This window comes from Xenopus tropicalis, chromosome 5, assembly GCF_000004195.4.
Source record: "Xenopus tropicalis strain Nigerian chromosome 5, UCB_Xtro_10.0, whole genome shotgun sequence".
Classification (NCBI taxonomy): Eukaryota; Metazoa; Chordata; class Amphibia; order Anura; family Pipidae; genus Xenopus; species Xenopus tropicalis.
In genome coordinates this window covers 358,484-373,890 of record NC_030681.2, presented here as the reverse complement: position 1 = coordinate 373,890, position 15,407 = coordinate 358,484, and the positions used below count along the sequence as shown (strand labels likewise).

The 15,407-nt window shown below is 56.1% G+C and overlaps 1 protein-coding gene across 1 annotated transcript in view; it reads right to left on the bottom strand.

The window, feature by feature from the left end:
* LOC101731703 (phosphofurin acidic cluster sorting protein 2-like) overlaps positions 1–15,407 on the bottom strand; it is a 69,375-nt gene that overhangs the window by 48,664 nt on the left and 5,304 nt on the right. The window contains exons 3-6 of the mRNA XM_031902377.1: positions 9,777–9,864; positions 5,943–6,032; positions 4,515–4,640; positions 1,829–1,991 (exon numbers count right to left, since the gene is read on the bottom strand). Coding sequence (XP_031758237.1) covers positions 1,829–1,991; positions 4,515–4,640; positions 5,943–6,032; positions 9,777–9,864 — 467 coding nt within the window. The remainder of the gene's footprint in view (positions 1–1,828; positions 1,992–4,514; positions 4,641–5,942; positions 6,033–9,776; positions 9,865–15,407) is intronic.

Below are 15,407 nucleotides of genomic sequence, written 5' to 3'. Positions count from 1 at the left end.
CTTTAGCCAATCAGCTCTAGCCCCTCCCTGCTGGCTTCATTACAGGCCACCATGTTTTTTTACCTACTAGGACCTTGCCAAGTGCCGCTATTGGGCCTTTAGCCAATCAGCTCTAGTCCCTCCCTGCTGGCTCCATTACAGGCCGCCATGTTTCTTTACCTACTAGGACCTTGCCAAGTGCCGCTATTGGGCCTTTAGCCAATCAGCTCTAGCCCCTACCTGCTGGCTCATTACAGGCCGCCATGTTTCTTTACCTACTAGGACCTTCTCAAGTGCCCGCCATTGGGCCTTTAGCCAATCAGCTCTAGCGCCTCCCTGCTGGCTTCATTACAGGCGCCATGTTTTTTTACCTACTAGGACCTTGCCAAGTGCCGCTATTGGGCCTTTAGCCAATCAGCTCTAGCCCCTCCCTGCTGACTCCATTACAGGCTGCCATGTTTCTTTACCTACTAGGACCTTCTCAAGTGCTGCTATTGGGCCTTTAGCCAATCAGCTCTAGCCCCTCCCTGCTGGCTCCATTACAGGCCGCCATGTTTCTTTACCTACGAGGACCTTCTCAAGTTCCACTATTGGGCCTTTAGCCAATCAGCTCTAGCCCCTCCCTGCTGGCTCCATTACAGGCCGCCATGTTTTTTACCTACTAGGACCTTGCCAAGTGCCGCTATTGGGCCTTTAGCCAATCAGCTCTAGCCCCTCCCTGCTGGCTCCATTACAGGCCGCCATGTTTCTTTACCTACTAGGACCTTCTCAAGTGCCGCTATTGGGCCTTTAGCCAATCAGCTCTAGCCCCTCCCTGCTGGCTCCATTACAGGCCGCCATGTTTCTTTACCTACTAGGACCTTCTCAAGTGCTGCTATTGGGCCTTTAGCCAATCAGCTCTAGCCCCTCCCTGCTGGCTCCATTACAGGCTGCCATGTTTCTTTACCTACTAGGACCTTCCAAGTGCTGCTATTGGGCCTTTAGCCAATCAGCTCTAGCCCCTCCCTGCTGGTCCATTACAGGCCGCCATGTTTTTACCTACTGGGACCTTGCCAAGTGCTGCTATTGGGCCTTTAGCCAATCAGCTTCTAGCCCCTCCCTGCTGTTCCATTACAGGGCCGCCATGTTTCTTTACCTACTGGACCTTCTCAAGTGTGCTATTGGGCCTTTAGCCAATCAGCTCTAGCCCCTCCCTGCTGGCTTCATTACAGGCCGCCATGTTTTTTTACCTACTAGGACCTTGCCAAGTGCCGCTATTGGGCCTTTAGCCAATCAGCTCTAGTCCCTCCCTGCTGGCTCCATTACAGGCCGCCATGTTTCTTTACCTACTAGGACCTTGCCAAGTGCCGCTATTGGGCCTTTAGCCAATCAGCTCTAGCCCCTCCCTGCAGGCTCCATTACAGGCCGCCATGTTTCTTTACCTACTAGGACCTTCTCAAGTGCCGCCATTAGGGCCTTTAGCCAATCAGCTCTAGCGCCTCCCTGCTGGCTCATTACAGGCCGCCATGTTTTTTTACCTACTAGGACCTTGCCAAGTGCCGCTATTGGGCCTTTAGCCAATCAGCTCTAGCCCCTCCCTGCTGGCTCCATTACAGGCCGCCATGTTTCTTTACCTACTAGGACCTTCTCAAGTGCCGCTATTGGGCCTTTAGCCAATCAGCTCTAGCCCCTCCCTGCTGGCTCCATTACAGGCCGCCATGTTTCTTTACCTACTAGGACCTTCTCAAGTGCTGCTATTGGGCCTTTAGCCAATCAGCTCTAGCCCCTCCCTGCTGGCTCCATTACAGGCCACCATGTTTCTTTACCTACTAGGACCTTCTCAAGTGCCCAAAGCCAAATGAAATCTCACCCAGGCCCATCAGCTTTGGGCACGGCGGCGCGGTGACATCCTCCTGGTCGATGGGTTGGCTGGATAAGGAGAATATACTAATCTCGGCCACCCTTATGGTGGGGTCCTTTCGGTTGCTATGGAGATCCAGGACTCTCATCCCTTCGGTGGGATGTTGCAGAACCTGAGCAGGAGAAGGCGGCAGATTTAGGAAGATGGGAGGAGCCAGAGGCCCAGCTATGGGGGAGAGCGACGCTGCTGAACTAATCTAATGAACATAGAGACAACTGGGGCACATCAGTAACTGCCCTGCCTTCAGGGTCACACTGGCCTAGGGTGGGGAGTTGGGAGCAGAGTGGGTGGGCCAGATCCCCCTGGATCCCTTTGGGCACAGGCCTGCTCGTACTGAGAATGTTCTGGGCCCCCACCCCAAGCCCAGATCCACACCAGGGTCTCTACACTGTGAAATTACCCCGAGGTTCCTCTGGCTTTGTGGGTAAGTATAATGAGGAGAAGCTCGCTATTCGCTAGTTTCATCCAAGTGCCCCGGGGGGGGGCTAAGATGGAACCATCCAGGGCAGGATCTTATTTACAACAATACCAGGAACCCTACACTCCATATCTGGGGTAACATGATTACTGGGGCAGATACCAGTTTCTGCCCATTGGGGGACACATTACGAGGGAACCATACTCTCCATATCTGGGGGTAAAATGGTTACTGGGGCAGATACCAGTTTCTGCCTATTGGGGAACATTAGGGGGAACCCTACTCTCCATATCTGGGGGTAACATGGTTACTGGGGCAGATACCAGTTTCTGCCTATTGGGGAACCCTACTCTCCATATCTGGGGGTAACATGGTTACTGGGGCAGATACCAGTTTCTGCCCATTGGGGGGCACGTTATGAGGGACCCTACTCTCCATATCAGGGGGTAACATGGTTACTGGGGCAGATACCAGTTTCTGCCTATTGGGGGGCACGTTATGAGGGACCCTACTCTCCATATCAGGGGGTAACATGGTTACTGGGGCAGATACCAGTTTCTGCCTATTGGGGGCACATTACGAGGGACCCTACTCTCCATATCTGGGGGTTATATGGTTACTGGGGCAGATACCAGTTTCTGCCCATTGGGGAACATTAGGGGGAACCCTACTCTCCATATCTGGGGGTAACATGGTTACTGGGGCAGATACCAGTTTCTGCCCATTGGGGGGCACGTTATGAGGGAACTCTACTCTCCATATCTGGGGGTAACATGGTTACTGGGGCAGATACCAGATTCTGCCCATTGGGGGGCATATTACGGGGGAACCCTACTCTCCATATCTGGGGGTAACATGGTTACTGGGGCAGATACCAGTTTCTGCCCATTGGGGGGCACATTACGGCGGAACCCTACTCTCCATATCTGGGGGTAACATGGTTACCGGGGCAGATACCAGTTTCTGTCCATTGGGGGCACATTACGAGGGACCCTACTCTCCATATCTGGGGGTAACATGGTTACTGGGGCAGATACCAGTTTTTGCCCATTGGGGGGCACATTACGGGGGAACCCTACTCTCCATATCTGGGGGTAACATGGTTACTGGGGAAGATACCAGTTTCTGCCCATTGGGGACACATTACGAGGGACCCCTACTCTCCATATCTGGGGGTAACATGGTTACTGGGGCAGATACCAGTTTCTGCCCTTTAGGGGACACATTACGAGGGACCCCTACTCTCCATATCTGGGGGTAACATGGTTACTGGGGCAGATACCAGTTTCTGCCCTTTAGGGGACACATTACGAGGGAACCCTACTCTCCATATCTGTGGGTAACATGGTTACTGGGGCAGATACCAGTTTCTGCCCATTAGGGGACACATTACGAGGGACCCCTACTCTCCATATCTGTGGGTAACATGGTTACTGGGGCAGATATCAGTTTCTGCCTATTGGGGGGCACATTACGGGGGAACCCTACTCTCCATATCTGGGGGTAACATGGTTACTGTGGCAGATACCAGTTTCTGCCCATTGGGGGACACATTACGAGGGACCCTACTCTCCATATCAGGGGGTAACATGGTTACTGGGGCAGATACCAGTTTCTGCCTATTGGGGGCACATTACGAGGAACCCTACTCTCCATATCTGGGGGTAACATGGTTACTGGGGCAGATACCAGTTTCTGCCTATTGGGGGCACATTACGAGGGACCCTACTCTCCATATCTGGGGGTAACATGGTTACTGGGGCAGATATCAGTTTCTGCCCATTGGGGGCACATTACGGGGGACCCTACTCTCCATATCTGGGGGTAACATGGTTACTGGGGCAGATACCAGTTTCTGCCCATTGGGGGACACATTACGAGGGAACCCTACTCTCCATATCTGGGGGTAACATGGTTACTGGGGCAGATACCAGTTTCTGCCCATTGGGGGACACATTACGAGGGAACCCTACTCTCCATATCTGGGGGTAACATGGTTACTGGGGCAGATACCAGTTTCTGCCCATTGGGGGGCACGTTATGAGGGACCCTACTCTCCATATCAGGGGGTAACATGGTTACTGGGGCAGATACCAGTTTCTGCCCATTGGGGGACACATTACGGGGGAACCCTACTCTCCATATCTGGGGGTAACATGGTTACTGGGGCAGATATCAGTTTCTGCCCATTGGGGGCACATTACGGGGGACCCCTACCTCCGACATGTTGATGACCCCGATAGCCAGGGACTTGTAGCCCAGAATGGTGCGGTTCTTGTACCTCTTCCGTCTCTGCAACATAATCTGCAGCTTATTGGTGTCTCTCTTCAGGAAATGGGGGTACTGGAATGGGAGGAGCCAATAATGGGTTAATAAGCGCCAACGCTTCCGGCACCGGGACCGGAGCATCTTCTTACCGGGCCGGATTATCCGCTGCTTCTGGGCTCAGAGACAGGGAAGGTAGAACATGGCTGTTATACAGAGAGGGGCTGACCAATAGGAACGATTAGGCACAGGAAATGATGCGGGATGATTGGCCAATCACGGCCTGCCTCTAGTAAATGCCCAGACTATAAGTGGCCAATAGGGGGCACAATCTGGGGTGACTGCTGCGACCCCATAAATCTAATACTAATCCCTACGTTAATCATTGGTTTGGGCACCAAATAATCGACCAATCACATTGCTGTATTGTTTATTTGGGGTCCGAGGCAGCAATACCGAGGGTATCAGTACTCGCTACCACTGTGCAGTGTCGGGGGTCCCTCCCAAACAGCAGGGGGCAGGGCAGGAAAAGCCCTCGGACTCCCAGTCACTCGGGGGTTAATAACGATGGATTCCTCGGGGTCGTAACTAATTGCTCTTAAAGGGGAACTGACCCCCCACACATAAAAAGCTGCAAAATAAAAGTCCTTTAGAAATTAAACATGAAACCCAAGTTCTTTTTTTAATTAAATCCCCCCGACGTGTTATAAATGGGTTTAAAAATCTGAGCTGTCAATCATATAATGCCTGCCCCGCCTCTATGCCGAAGGCATAGAGGCGGGGCAGGCAATATATGATTGACAGCTCAGATTTTGAATTACAATGACTTTAACTTTCCATTCAGCACTTCCTAGTTATCACCTAGGAAACAAATGCATAACATTTCGGGGGGATACAAAGCTCCGCCTTGATAACAGTGCTCACAAAATGGCGCCGGCCTGCTGGCTGTGACTCTAAATTCCAGGACTCAAGGGGAAAAAAATGAAATAGTTTATACAGTGTAAGTAAAGTTTATTTTACTCAACGAACATGATAGAAAGGGATTTGGGATATTTTTTGGGGGGTGACGGGTCCCCTTTAAGCCAGTCGCCATTACTTGGTTCCAACAGGCAGAAAGATATTTATTAAAGGACCAGTAATGTCACAACATATGTCTAATTTTACTGTATATGAGAATGGCCTGGGGCCTGTACAGAGCCATGAAGAGCAGTTTATCTGTGTAAGAACTGAACCCATTGTATTCTATAGAGCTTATCTGCTCTGTAACCTGTGTGCCCTATTGCCCTTATCAGCTAAAATGGCTGCCCCCATGGCGACATCTCTCAGTGTTATTGTTCCATAACTTGTCCCTCTCATCTCTCCCCGGGAACAACACGGTACCTGCAGCGAGAAGGTGAGTTCCAGGTCTGTCTCCATGACCCCACAGGGCGGCAACGTGTACTCATTAGAGCGCAGCACTCTCTTGGATCCCTGCGGGGAGAAGTCTCAGGGTCACCCCAATGTTTCTGTATCTGTAACCTTGTTATGGGCTAAGGGGGCCCAGCCTGAAGGCCAGTTAGGGGGGATTTGGGGTGAGTGCTTATTTGTGCCCTGGGTACCCCTGGAACTATAGCGGGGTGACTGTTACCCCAATGTTTCTATATATCTGTAACCTTGTTATGGGCTAAGGGGGCCCAGCCTGAAGGCCAGTTAGGGGGGGATTTGGGGTGAGTGCTTATTTGTGCCCTGGGTACCCCTGGAACTATAGCGGGGTGACTGTTACCCCAATGTTTCTGTATCTGTAACCTTGTTATGGGCTAAGGGGGCCCAGCCTGAAGGCCAGTTAGGGGGGGATTTGGGGTGAGTGCTTATTTGTGCCCTGGGTACCCCTGGAACTATAGCGGGGTGACTGTTACCCCAATGTTTCTATATATCTGTAACCTTGTTATGGGCTAAGGGGGCCCAGCCTGAAGGCCAGTTAGGGGGGGATTTGGGGTGAGTGCTTATTTGTGCCCTGGGTACCCCTGGAACTATAGCGGGGTGACTGTTACCCCAATGTTTCTATATATCTGTAACCTTGTTATGGGCTAAGGGGGCCCAGCCTGAAGGCCAGTTAGGGAGGGATTTGGGGTGAGTGCTTATTTGTGCCCTGGGTACCCCTGGAACTATAGCGGGGTGACTGTTACCCCAATGTTTCTATATATCTGTAACCTTGTTATGGGCTAAGGGGGCCCAGCCTGAAGGCCAGTTAGGGGGGGATTTGGGGTGAGTGCTTATTTGTGCCCTGGGTACCCCTGGAACTATAGCGGGGTGACTGTTACCCCAATGTTTCTATATATCTGTAACCTTGTTATGGGCTAAGGGGGCCCAGCCTGAAGGCCAGTTAGGGGGGATTTGGGGTGAGTGCTTATTTGTGCCCTGGGTACCCTGGAACTATAGCAGGGTGACTGTTACCCCAATGTTTCTATATATCTGTAACCTTGTTATGGGCTAAGGAGGCCCAGCCTGAAGGCCAGTTAGGGGGGGATTTGGGGTGAGTGGGTATTTGTGCCCTGGGTACCCCTGGAACTATAGCGGGGTGACTGTTACCCCAATGTTTCTGTATCTGTAACCTTGTTATGGGCTAAGGGGGCCCAGCCTGAAGGCCAGTTAGGGGGGGATTTGGGGTGAGTGCTTATTTGTGCCCTGGGTACCCCTGGAACTATAGCGGGGTGACTGTTACCCCAATGTTTCTATATATCTGTAACCTTGTTATGGGCTAAGGGGGCCCAGCCTGAAGGCCAGTTAGGGGGGGATTTGGGGTGAGTGCTTATTTGTGCCCTGGGTACCCCTGGAACTATAGCGGGGTGACTGTTACCCCAATGTTTCTATATATCTGTAACCTTGTTATGGGCTAAGGGGGCCCAGCCTGAAGGCCAGTTAGGGGGGATTTGGGGTGAGTGCTTATTTGTGCCCTGGGTACCCCTGGAACTATAGCGGGGTGACTGTTACCCCAATGTTTCTATATATCTGTAACCTTGTTATGGGCTAAGGGGGCCCAGCCTGAAGGCCAGTTAGGGAGGGATTTGGGGTGAGTGCTTATTTGTGCCCTGGGTACCCCTGGAACTATAGCGGGGTGACTGTTACCCCAATGTTTCTATATATCTGTAACCTTGTTATGGGCTAAGGGGGCCCAGCCTGAAGGCCAGTTAGGGGGGATTTGGGGTGAGTGCTTATTTGTGCCCTGGGTACCCCTGGAACTATAGCGGGGTGACTGTTACCCCAATGTTTCTATATATCTGTAACCTTGTTATGGGCTAAGGGGGCCCAGCCTGAAGGCCAGTTAGGGGGGGATTTGGGGTGAGAGCTTATTTGTGCCCTGGGTACCCCTGTAACTATAGCGGGTGACTGTTACCCCAATGTTTCTATATATCTGTAACCTTGTTATGGGCTAAGGGGGCCCAGCCTGAAGGCCAGTTAGGGGGGGATTTGGGGTGAGTGCTTATTTGTGCCCTGGGTACCCCTGGAACTATAGCGGGTGACTGTTACCCCAATGTTTCTATATATCTGTAACCTTGTTATGGGCTAAGGGGGCCCAGCCTGAAGGCCAGTTAGGGGGGGATTTGGGGTGAGTGCTTATTTGTGCCCTGGGTACCCCTGGAACTATAGCGGGGTGACTGTTACCCCAATGTTTCTATATATCTGTAACCTTATTATGGGCTAAGGGGGCCCAGCCTGAAGGCCAGTTAGGGGGGCATTTGGGTGAGTGCTTATTTGTGCCCTGGGTACCCCTGGAACTATAGCGGGGTGACTGTTACCCCAATGTTTCTGTATCTGTAACCTTGTTATGGGCTAAGGGGGCCCAGCCTGAAGGCCAGTTAGGGGGGGATTTGGGGTGAGTGCTTATTTGTGCCCTGGGTACCCCTGGAACTATAGCGGGGTGACTGTTACCCCAATGTTTCTATATATCTGTAACCTTATTATGGGCTAAGGGGGCCCAGCCTGAAGGCCAGTGAGGGGGGGATTTGGGGTGAGTGCTTATTTGTGCCCTGGGTACCCCTGGAACTATAGCAGGGTGACTGTTACCCCAGTGTTTCTATATATCTGTAACCTTGTTATGGGCTAAGGGGGCCCAGCCTGAAGGCCAGTTAGGGGGGATTTGGGTGCTTATTTGTGCCCTGGGTACCCCTGGAACTATAGCAGGGTGACTGTTACCCCAATGTTTCTATATATCTGTAACCTTGTTATGGGCTAAGGGGGCCCAGCCTGAAGGCCAGTTAGGGGGGGATTTGGGGTGAGTGCTTATTTGTGCCCTGGGTACCCCTGGAACTATAGCGGGGTGACTGTTACCCCAATGTTTCTATATATCTGTAACCTTGTTATGGGCTAAGGGGGCCCAGCCTGAAGGCCAGTTAGGGGGGGATTTGGGGTGAGTGCTTATTTGTGCCCTGGGTACCCCTGGAACTATAGCAGGGTGACTGTTACCCCAATGTTTCTATATATCTGTAACCTTGTTATGGGCTAAGGGGGCCCAGCCTGAAGGCCAGTTAGGGAGGGATTTGGGGTGAGTGCTTATTTGTGCCCTGGGTACCCCTGGAACTATAGCGGGGTGACTGTTACCCCAATGTTTCTATATATCTGTAACCTTGTTATGGGCTAAGGGGGCCCAGCCTGAAGGCCAGTTAGGGGGGGATTTGGGGTGAGTGCTTATTTGTGCCCTGGGTACCCCTGGAACTATAGCAGGGTGACTGTTACCCCAATGTTTCTATATATCTGTAACCTTGATATGGGCTAAGGGGGCCCAGCCTGAAGGCCAGTTAGGGGGGGATTTGGGGTGAGTGCTTATTTGTGCCCTGGGTACCCCTGGAACTATAGCAGGGTGACTGTTACCCCAATGTTTCTATATATCTGTAACCTTGTTATGGGCTAAGGGGGCCCAGCCTGAAGGCCAGTTAGGGGGGGATTTGGGGTGAGTGCTTATTTGTGCCCTGGGTACCCCTGGAACTATAGCGGGGTGACTGTTACCCCAATGTTTCTATATATCTGTAACCTTGTTATGGGCTAAGGGGGCCCAGCCTGAAGGCCAGTTAGGGGGGGATTTGGGGTGAGTGCTTATTTGTGCCCTGGGTACCCCTGGAACTATAGCAGGGTGACTGTTACCCCAATGTTTCTGTATCTGTAACCTTGTTATGGGCTAAGGGGGCCCAGCCTGAGGGCCAGTTAGGGGGGGATTTGGGGTGTATCGCACAGACCCACCTGTAACTTTACAGCAATAACAACAGACACCAAGTCTCGGTCCAATTCTTTATGCACCAGAAGCTTCTTCAGGGTCAGGCTGCAGAGTCTGGGGGAGACAACAGACATTTTGCACCGGGGGCATTAACCCTTGGGGAAACAGCAAAAGTTATAGTTAAACAAGTAAATATAATGTGCACCAGGGCCGGGGCCCAGAGAGAGTGCAGCAGGGCCGGGGCCCAGATAGAGTGCAGCAGGGCCAGGGCCCAGAGAGAGTGCAGCAGGGCCAGAGAGAGCGCAGCAGGGCCAGGGCCCAGAGAGAGTGCAGCAGGGCCAGAGAGAGCGCAGCAGGGCCAGGGCCCAGAGAGAGTGCAGCAGGGCCAGAGAGAGCGCAGCAGGGCCGGGGCCCAGAGAGAGCGCAGCAGGGCCGGGGCCCAGAGAGAGTGCAGCAGGGCCAGAGAGAGCGCAGCAGGGCCGGGGCCCAGAGAGAGTGCAGCAGGGCCAGAGAGAGCGCAGCATGGTCGGGGCCCAGAGAGAGTGCAGCAGGGCCAGAGAGAGCGCAGCAGGGCCAGAGAGAGTGCAGCAGGGCCGGGGCCCAGAGAGAGTGCAGCAGGGCCAGAGAGAGTGCAGCAGGGCCAGAGAGAGTGCAGCATGGTCGGGGCCCAGAGAGAGTGCAGCAGGGCCAGAGAGAGCGCAGCAGGGCCAGAGAGAGTGCAGCAGGGCCGGGGCCCAGAGAGAGCGCAGCAGGGCCAGAGAGAGCGCAGCAGGGCCGGGGCCCAGAGAGAGTGCAGCAGGGCCAGAGAGAGCGCAGCAGGGCCAGAGAGAGTGCAGCAGGGCCAGAGAGAGCGCAGCAGGGCCAGAGAGAGTGCAGCAGGGCCAGAGAGAGCGCAGCAGGGCCAGAGAGAGTGCAGCAGGATACATTAGTGACCCCCCACCCATTACCCGCTCATATTGCCCTGTTGGCACAATGCCCCCCCCCTTGTTGCCCCTCAGTTGCTGCTTTTATTTCCCACTAAGAGAGTTTTCCCTGCGGATTTAGTTCCCAGAGATCCCAGATTAACTCTCGCCTCCCCACAGATTAGCAGCTAATGACAGATTTAGGGCAGGGGGAGGGTATCCGGCCGCTGGGGGGTAATTGGGAGAGGGATCTGGGCACCAGGTGCAGGGGCAGAACCACTTTCTGCCCCCAAGGAGCTATTGGGCCACAGGGGCACAATGACAGGATTTAACCCTTTGTGTGGTGCATACAGAATGCAGGCGGGGGGGCCCCAATCACTCACAGTACGGGCCCTCAGGGCTGATTGTGGGGTACAGACTTTCTGGGGCACAATGACAGGTTCTAAAGGAAACCCCCCCAGGAAGTGACAGACAATGGCAGAGACATACAGAGATGCGGGAAGACGTCAGCCAATCAAACTGAACAACAGGAGGTGCCTGGGGGGGACACAAGGAATGAGATGTATAGGAGCCGACAGACTGGAAGGGGCTCAGGCCATGGGGGGGGGGGACTGACAGTACTGCGTTACAAAGCGACACAGTTACACCCCCCCCCACATACGGGGCTACAGTGTCGCTATGGTTTTACCCACAATGCAACATTTTCCTCCCAGAATTCCAGCATAACGGGGGCCATAACAACATGGGGTCCATAACAACACGGGGGCATTGCCAGATGGTGCAGGTAAGGTGCACGTGGGGGTGTGAGTGGCGGGGGGGGCCCCGGGAAGCTCCCAGTAATACCTATAGTGAGTGCGGGTCCCACAGAGAAACGTGAGGCACTGGGTAATGTGCACTGACTGGTTTCCAGTTTGTATTAAAGGAAATCCCAGTTCTCTTTGGAACAGGAGGGCCGGCAGCTCCCATGGTACTGAGCAGAACTGCAGCCAATGGCAAGTCAGCAGCCAGAGCGCTCTCGGGTCAGCGAGCTGGAACCACTTTACTGGACCCAGCACACTAACACTATGGGCCAAGGCACCCAGTCCAGTAAGGGCAGAAGCGGGGGGACAAATGGCTTCCATTAGCTGGGACTGGGAGCCAGGGGAAGCGGGGAGCAGGAGCCAGAGGCACGGGGAGCAGGAGCCAGGGGCACGGGGAGCAGGAGCCAGGGGCACAGGGAGCAGGAGCAAGGGGAATGGGGAGCAGGAGCCAGGGGAACGGGGAGCAGGAGCCAGGGGAACGGGGAGCAGGAGCAAGGGGAACAGGAGCCAGGGGAACGGGGAGCAGGAGCCAGGGGAACGGGGAGCAGGAGCCAGGGGAACAGGAGCCAGGGGAACGGGGAGCAGGAGCCAGGGGAACAGGAGCCAGGGGAACGGGGAGCAGGAGCCAGGGGAACAGGAGCCAGGGGAATGGGGAGCAGGAGCCAGGGGAACAGGAGCCAGGGGAACGGGAAGCAGGAGCCAGGGGAGCAGGAGCCAGGGGAACGGGGAGCAGGAGCCAGGGGAATGGGGAGCAGGAGCCAGGGGCACGGGGAGCAGGAGCCAGGGGCACAGAAAACAGGAGCCAGGGTCAGGGGGAGCAGGAGCCAGGGGAATGGGGAGCCAGGGGAGCAGGAGCCAGGGGAATGGGGAGCAGGAGCCAGGGGAACGGGGAGCAGGAGCCAGTAGAACAGGAGCCAGGGGCACGGGGAGCAGGAGCCAGGGGAATGGGGAGCAGGAGCTAGGGGAACGGGGAGCAGAAGCCCGGGGCACAGGGAGCAGAAGCCAGGGGAACGGGGAGCAGGATCAAGGGGAACGGGGAGCAGGAGCCAGGGGAATGGGGAGCAGGAGCCAGGGGAACAGGGAGCAGAAGCCAGGGGCACGGGGAGACAGGGGAGCGGGGAGCAGGAGCCAGGGGAACGGGGAGCAGGAGCCAGGGGAACGGGAGCCAGGGGAACGAGAAGCAGGTGCCAGGGGAGCAGGAGCCAGGGGAACAGGAGCCAGGGGAACGGGGAGCAGGAGCCAGGGGAATGGGGAGCAGGAGCCAGGGGCACGGGGAGCAGGAGCCAGGGGGAGCAGGAGCCAGGGGAACGGGGAGCCAGGGGAATGGGGAGCAGGAGCCAGGGGAACGGGGAGCAGGAGCCAGGGGAACAGGAGCCAGGGGAACGGGGAGCAGGATCAAGGGGAACGGGGAGCAGGAGCCAGGGGAACAGGAGCCAGGGGAATGGGGAGCAGGAGCCAGGGGAAAAGGGAGCAGAAGCCAGGGGAACGGGGAGCCAGGGGAGTGGGGAGCAGGAGCCAGGGGAACGGAGAGCAGGAGCCAGGGGAGCAGGAGCCAGGGGAACGGGGAGCAGCAGCCACGGGAACAGAAGCCATGGGCACGGGGAGCAGGAGCCAGGGGTACGGGGAGCAGGAGCCAGGGGTACGGGGAGCAGGAGCCAGGAGAACAGGGAGCAGGAGCCAGGGGAGCAGGAGCCAGGGGAACAGGAGCCAGGGGAACGGAGAGTAGGAACCAGGGGAGCAGGAGCCAGGGGAACAGGGAGCAGGAGCCAGGGGCACGGGGAGCCAGGGGAGCAGGAGCCAGGGGAACAGGGGCCAGGGGCACGGGGAGCAGGAGCCAGGGGTACGGGGAACAGGATCCAGGGTACGGGGAGCAGGAGCCAGGGGAACAGGGGCACGGGGAGCAGGAGCCAGGGGTACGGGGAACAGGATCCAGGGGTACGGGGAGCAGGAGCCAGGGGAACAGGGAGCCAGGGGAGCAGGAGCCAGGGAAGCGGGAGCCAGGGGAACTGGGAGCAGGAGCCAGGGGAACAGGATCCAGGGGTACGGGGAGCAGGAGCCAGGGGAACAGGGAGCCAGGGGAGCAGGAGCCAGGGAAGCGGGAGCCAGGGGAACTGGGAGCAGGAGCCAGGGGACGGGGAGCAGGAGCCAGGGGCACAGGGAGCATGAGCCAGGGGCATGGGGAACAGGAGCCAGGGGCAAGGAAAGTGAGGAGGGCTGGGCTTATATAGGGCAGAGTCAGCCCTGATTGGCTGACCGCACCTAACCAATAAGGCTGCTGGGGTAACAAAGCCCAGTATATGGGTGTATGGGGGAATAAATGAGCACTAGCCGGCTGCTCCCCTGGCTCAATGATTGGGGAGACCGTCCAACAATCCAATGGTCCTGAGATCAAACCCCCCCAGAGCCCAACTGAGCTTATCTGCTGGGAGAAAGGGGGCAACGGAATTCTTGTGGCCCCCCCCCCCCCCCCGTGGCTCCTTGGCAACTCAGAGACTCCTTGGCCAACTCAGAGACTCTTGGAGCTGCCATATCAGGTATTGTAGGTACCCCCGGCAGTCTCATATGGCGACTGTCTAAATCAGTCTCACAAGGAGAAGCTGCGACGCCATAGGAATTCCGGGGCCCCGGGAAGGGGCAGTTTGTATCAGACTCTATGGGGTGGGAATATGGTGACTGGATCCCCCTACAGCCCTTGGTACAGCTGGGGCCCCAGGGAAGGGGCAGTTTGTATCGGACCCTATGGGGGGGGGGAATATGGTGACTGGATCCCCCTACAGCCCTTGGTACAGCTGGGGCCCCAGGAAGGGGCAGTTTGTATAGGACACTATGGGGGGGGGGAATATGGTGGATGGATCCCCCTACAGCCTTTGGTACAGCTAGGGCCCCAGGAAGGGGCAGTTTGTATCGGGCCCTATGGGGGGGGGGAATATGGTGACTGGATCCCCCTACAGCCCTTGGTACAGCTGGGGCCCCAGGAAGGGGCAGTTTGTATCGGACCCTATGGGGGGGGGGGAATATGGTGACTGGATCCCCCTACAGCCCTTGGTACAGCTGGGGCCCCGGAAAGGGGCAGTTTGTATTAGACCCTATGGGGGGGAATATGGTGGATGGATCCCCCTACAGCCCTTGGTACAGCTGGGGCCCCGGGAAGGGGCAGTTTGTATCAGACCCTATGGGGGGGGAATATGGTGACTGGATTCCCCTACAGCCCTTGGTACAGCTGGGGCCCCAGGAAGGGGCAGTTTGTATCGGACCCTATGGGGGGGGGAATATGGTGACTGGATCCTCCTACAGCCCTTGGTACAGCTGGGGCCCCGGGAAGGGGCAGTTTCTATCGGGCCCTATGGGGGGGGGGAATATGGTGACTGGATCCCCCTACAGGCCTTAGTACAGCTGGGGCCCCAGGAAGGGGCAGTTTGTATCGGACCCTATGGGGGGGAATATGGTGACTGGATCCCCCTACAGCCCTTGGTACAGCTGGGGCCCCGTGATGGGGCAGTTTGTATCAGACCCTATGGGGGGGGGGAATATGGTGACTGGATCCCCCTACAGCCCTTAGTACAGCTGGGGCCCCGGGAAGGGGCAGTTTGTATCGGACCCTATGGGGGGAATATGGTGACTGGATCCCCCTACAGCCCTTGGTACAGCTGGGGCCCCGTGATGGGGCAGTTTGTATCAGACCCTATGGGGGGGGGGAATATGGTGACTGGATCCCCCTACAGCCCTTGGTACAGCTGGGGCCCCGTGATGGGGCAGTTTGTATCAGACCCTATGGGGGGGGGAATATGGTGACTGGATCCCCCTACAGCCCTTGGTACAGCTGGGGCCCCGTGATGGGGCAGTTTGTATCAGACCCTATGGGGGGGGAATATGGTGACTGGATCCCCCTACAGCCCTTGGTACAGCTGGGGCCCCGGGAAGGGGCAGTTTGTATCGGACCCTATGGGGGGGGGAA